Source organism: Myotis brandtii, unplaced genomic scaffold, assembly GCF_000412655.1.
Source record: "Myotis brandtii unplaced genomic scaffold, ASM41265v1 scaffold1058, whole genome shotgun sequence".
NCBI lineage: Eukaryota > Metazoa > Chordata > Mammalia > Chiroptera > Vespertilionidae > Myotis > Myotis brandtii.
Window position 1 is genome coordinate 198271 of NW_005353572.1, and position 6000 is coordinate 204270.

The following is a 6000-nucleotide window of genomic DNA, read 5'->3' on the forward strand; positions in this document are numbered from 1 at the left end:
GCTTTAGATTCTCTTTCTCTCTCTGATTTTGAAAGGCTCCTTTGTTGTTGTGTTACTGATACAGTTAGCCAGAAAAACTAAACTCTGCCCTCTGTTATAAACAAAGTCGCTAAAAAAACTTGTGGAAATGTAACAAAGGGCACAATTTGAGCAGTGTAGATGTGATTAAAACAAAACAAACCCAAAAAACTAGTTTGAATCTACCAAATTGAAATTACTACATAGATTAATACTGTTATACCACCTGGCAAAAAAAACCTATTCTTTATTTATAGATTTTATGTTCAAAGATAATTTATTTAAGATTATAAACAGACCTAAATTTTATAACTTTGGATCCATCTCCAAGATAAAAATGGTCTTTTATAAAAAGGCACCAAGTTCATTTTTTAAATCTAAGATTTCTTCATAAATTTGCTCCTCTAAACAATGCCTTGAACAGACTTAAAAGAGCTAGTTAACAAGGAATGCACTTAAAAAAAATCTTTATTGTTGAAAGTACTATGTGTGTCCTCTTTTATCCCCCCATTGGCCCTTCTAGCCTGCCTCCACCCCTCCCCAGGCCTTCACCACCCTATTTTCTGTGTGCATGGATTATGCATATATGCATACAAGTTCTTTGGTTGATCTCTTCCTACCCACCCACCCTTGCCTTCCCTCTCAGTTCCACAGTCGTTCCATGCTTCTATGTCTCTGGATGTATTTTGTTCATCAGTTTATTTTGTTTATTAAAAGGAATGCACTTTTTAGTAATCAGAGAAACTAAATGCATCCTTATTCGGCTTCAAAGGATCTTTGCATTGACCCAAAAAATGCTTGTTACTGAGAAATAGTGATGGTAATTTATGAGTCAAAAGGTGTATAAGACCATTGTGAGGAAGCCTTGTGAATGATTTCACCTAAACAAAAAAATTCCAAAGCAGAAATGCTTTCTAGATAGTCCAGGTACTTCTCAGACTCTAAGGGACATCAATATTTTAAAATATTCATATTTATGCACTTTCTGCAAAAGTGAACTATCCAGGAAGACAGGGAAAAGGAAAAAACACACAAAAGAACAAAATATGATGTCACTCCAATGTGATATATCTAAGGAAAAAACACTTAAGATGAACTTTGATGAACTTAGACAGATAAAGCCCTAATAAATTCAATAATCTAGGTTCTATATTCTAACAGATTATAATCTCCTTGTTCCTTAAAACAAAGCAGCTAATTTGCCTAGTAACAAAAAATTAAATTAGAATGGTTCTAGATGTTTTTATTTTTTTAATATATTTTATTGATTTTTTTACAGAGAGGGATAGAGAGTTAGAAACATCAATGAGAGAGAAACATCGATCAGCTGCCTCCTGCACACTCCCTACTGAGTATGTGCCCGCAACCAAGGTACATGCCCTTGACCGGAATTGAACCTGGGACCCTTGAGTCCGCAGGCCAACGCTCTATCCACTGAGCCAAACTGGTTAGGGCTAGATGTTTTTATTTTCTTCTATGAATTATTTTCCCTACCTTTTTCATTTCTTCAACATATGCAATCATGGCTTCCTCTTTGGTCATGTCACCCAATGAACTCCAAGCATCCCTAAAATTGAAAATATGCACATAACAACAAAAAGACACCTGGTTTTTCTTGAAATAATTTTCAATTGTTCTATTTCATTGATGAACATTATATTAGTTTCAGGTGAATAACCCAGTGAGTAGACATTTATATTTTAGTATACTAGTATGTGTGGTTGAAGTGAATACTGATTAGACATTTATATAATTTGTGAAGTGATCACCCCAATAAATCTAGTACCCATCTGACACCATACATAGTTACTACAATATTATTGACTATATTCCCTGTGCTGTACTTTACATCTCCACAACTATTTTGTAACTACCAGTTTGAAAGACACCTGATTTTCAATTGCTCAGAATATAATTTATAGTTAATAATATAGGGTCATAATTTTAAAACGAGCTCTACTTAAAGTCATGTTAAATTCCCAAAGGATCTCTTTAAATGCACCACCTTGAATAAAAGTATCACAGTGAATAAACTGACAAATTAAACAGTATTTTAAATTAATAAATATATAACCCATGTATAGACTATAGATTATAGATGCTTTACTATATAGACTATAGATTATTCATAGATATTTGCTACAGAAGTTTTTATATCATTATAAAGAACAATGACAGAAATAAATATTTTAGAAGCCTCTACATGAACTGTCACAGCTATGTTTTAAACCAAGTTTTGGTTTAAAGTGCCCATTAATTTAAATAAAAGTCTAACTTTACACATTTGAAAAATGGCAATGATTTCTTCAAAAAAGATAAAAGTGAGGGACAGGAACATTTTAAACCCCTAGATAATGAGAATAGTCCTTTAAAACTTTTGCCTAAAATGAAAACCTCTCTTCTTCTTATTTTTTGTTTGTTTTATTAATCCTCACCTGAGGATATTTTTTCCATTGATTTTTAGAGAGAGTGGAAGGGAGGGGGAGAGACAGAGAGAGAGAAACATTGATGTGAGAGACACATCGTTTGATTGCCTCCTGCAGGCCCCGCAACTAGGGCTGGGGATCGAACCCGCAACAGAGGTACATGTCCTTGACCAGAATTGAACCCGGGACCCTGGGCTTGATGCTCTATCAACTGAGCCAAACCAGGTAGGGCAAACACCTCTCTTTTTATATATTTTTTCTGGAAGCAACTTAACTCTACCAAAAGTCAATTCTGAGGAAAAATGGTAAATAAACTTTCTTTAAAAAGATTAAATATGTTGCTATTATACTTAACCTATTTTTATTATTTTAATATATTTTTAATTGATTTCAGACAGGAAGAGAGAGGGAGAGATAGAAACATCAATGATAACAGAGAATCATTGATCAGCTGCCTCCCGCACACCCCCCACACTGAGGACGAGCCCACAACCTGGGCATGTTGCTGACTGGGAATCTAACTGTGACCTTGTGGTTCAGTTCATAGGTGGATGCTCAAACACTGAGCAACACCAGCTGGGCTTAACCTATTTTTTTTATAACTATTCATAAAGCTCTCAGAGAAAAGTAGAGAACTAAGAAATCCTCAAAAGAGTTTAAGGACTTACAATTCAGAAAGAAGAAATTTAGCTTTCAAAATGTGTGGCTCTTAAGACATACTTCACCAATTAGCATGCTCTATTCATAATAAACAGTCTAGTTAGACGTTTTGTTAGATATTTGTACAGTCTTCAGCAGTACTTACAACATCAAATGTTGCCTGGCCAGTGTTGCTCAGTGGTTGAAAGTCAACCCAGGAACCAGGAGGTCACCGGTTCAATTCCCAGTCAGGGCACATGCCAGGATTATGGGCTCGATCACTGGGGGGAGGCATGCAGGAGGCAGCCAATTAATGATGTTTCTCTCTCATCAGTGTTTCTATCTCTCTATTCCCTGGCCCTTCCTCTCGCTGAAATCAATAAAAATATATTTAAAAGAAAAAGAAAAATGGCAAAGCTATCTCTGGATTTTTCTTTTTTCCATTTATTTGATTGATTTGAGAGAGAGAGAGAGAGAGAGAGAGAGACATCAATTTGTTGTTTCACTGATTTTTGCATTCATTGGTTGATTCTTGTATGTGCTCTGACCAGGAATTGAACCCACAACCTTGGCATATCGAGATGATGCTCTAACCAACTGACTACCCAGCCAGGGCAACTCTGGATATTTTATTATTCTTTTAAATATATTAAAAATCAAATTTTAGCTTTGGCCACTTAGCTCAATTGTTTAGAGCCCTGTCCCAATACACCAAAGTTGGGGTTCAATCTCTGGTCAGGGCACATACAAGAAGCAACCAATAAATGCATAAATAAGTAGAACAAGTCAATGTTTCTCTTCCACTCTTTCTCTCTTGTCCTTCCTCTCTCTAAAACAAAATCAATACATTTCTTTAAAAATCAAATTTTATTCAAGTACAAGAAATTCATGCACTGGGGAGGGGGGTCCCTCAGCCCGGCCTGCACCCTGCTGCAGAGGCGGGAGAGGCTCCCACCACCACCACTGCGCTTGCCATCCATGAGCCCGGCTTCTGGCTGAGCGGTGCTCCCTCTGTGGGAGTGCACTGACCACCAGGGGGCAGCTTCTGCAGTGCACGTCTGCCCCCTGGTGGTCAGTACACATCATAGTGACTGGTCATTCTGGTCATTCCACCCTAACGATGGCTTAGGCTTTTATATATAGATAGTGGGACAAGAGTGATGCCTTAGATAAAATGTTAGTAGACAGTACCTGAATCATGTTCCTAGTTAGTTTTTATCTTAAAGGTTCAAAACAATGTCACTTTACAATTCACTACTTTTCATGTCACGTCAAACAGGCAGGAAAGTTTGTTCCTTTAACTCTGTATGGGAGTTGCTCTTAGCATAATAAAAAGAAAAAAACTCCAGAAAAGGAAAGACTAACTGAAAATTCTTTATTATCTCTGGTGCACCTATAGCTTGTGGTTTTATTGTTTTCCTCTCTTCCCCAAGATATTCCTATTTGTGTGAAATTGTGTTAAGAGTACAACAATGAGCCCTAACCGGTTTGGCTCAGTGGATAGAGTGTCGGCCTGCGGACTGAAAGGTCCCAGGTTCGATTCCAGTCAAGGGCATGTACCTTGGTTGTGCGCACATCCCCAGTGGGAGGTGCGCAGGAGGCAGCTGATCAATGTTTCTCTCTCATTGATGTTTCTAACTCTCTATCCCTCTCCCTTCCTCTCTGTAAAGAATCAATAAAATATATTTTAGAAAAAGAGTACAACAATGATAAAAATTGTATCCTATACTTAGAACATTTTATGCACAGGATAATATGTAATCACATAAATAACTATCATTACAATAAAATTTCCTTCACAGATATCTATATAAAATTACCATTTATATCTTCCAATAGGATCCCAGAATCCAGGTCTTGATAGTTTACAAGGGCCTTCAGTTGCCTGCTTATAGAAGCTATAGAACTTGAGCATCATTTCATTTGTTGGCTGGAATGAACCTTTTGGAAAAATAACATTAAATAAAGGTCACTTGAAAAAATATAAATAAATAAATAAAGGTCACTTGGAGAATACAATTGATGATCTAAGGCTACAAAGTCACTGAGCTATAAATAATATAATTTTTAATAGTTCATTAATAGTTCAAATAATTATTTCTATCCTACAAAAAGAAAGTTATGGCTCTGTTAGTTGTTTTACTCTTTCAATTTTAAAAACTCTGAGACTACACTTTAATAACAATGCCTAACACAGTTCAATAGATAAAAGAACAGCTCTGGCCAGGTAGGTCAGTTGGTTAGAGTGTTGGCCCAATACGCCAATGTTATAGGTTCTATCCCCAGTCAGGGCACATACAAGAAGCAACCAATGAATGCATAAATATGGAAAACAATAAATCGATGAAAAAAAATATTTATATATACCCAACTTCTCCTCTCAATTCCTCACCCTACCACTAAAGTCCAAGAAATTGTCATTTCCTGTCTGGACTACAACACCTTCCCTGCTGGTTGATTCTATTCTTGCCTTCCCTTCAGTATGTGTTATACCCAGTAACCTGAATGATTATTTAAAAAGTAAATCAGCCCTAGCTGATTTGGCTCAGTGGATACAGCGTTGGCCTATGGACTGAAGGGTTCCAGGTTTGTTTCCAGTCAAGGGTATATGCCCAGGTTGCGGGCTCGATCCCCAGTAGGGGGCATGCAGGAGGCAGTGATCAATGATTCTCTTTCATCATTGATGTTTTTATCTCTCTCTCCCTCTTCCTTCCTCTCAGAAATCAATAAAAAATATATATATATTTTAAAAGTATAGTAGAAGAAGACATCAAATAGTTAAAAGAGGATCTCTGGATAGTAGGCATACAGGTTATTTTTACTTTCCTTTTGCTTGTTTGTTTTTAAAATATTTACTGTCAGTATATATTACTTTTATATCAAAAATTATAAATATAAATATTAAAACTATAAAAAT

General features: G+C 36.2%; 1 protein-coding gene across 11 annotated transcripts in view; it reads right to left on the reverse strand.

Annotated features, from left to right (window-relative positions):
* The window catches only part of ACBD5 (acyl-CoA binding domain containing 5), a 60089-nt gene that overhangs the window by 45536 nt on the left and 8553 nt on the right, over nt 1-6000 (reverse strand). For 10 of the 11 annotated variants that reach the window (XM_014540616.1, XM_014540610.1, XM_014540621.1 and 7 more), the window contains 2 exons: nt 4904-5024; nt 1513-1585 (listed from right to left, as the gene is read on the reverse strand). In XM_014540616.1, the coding sequence (XP_014396102.1) occupies nt 1513-1585; nt 4904-5024 (194 nt within the window). Of the gene's footprint in view, nt 1-1512; nt 1586-4903; nt 5025-6000 lie in introns of those variants that run through there. The other variant, XM_014540646.1, reaches the window with a different exon arrangement.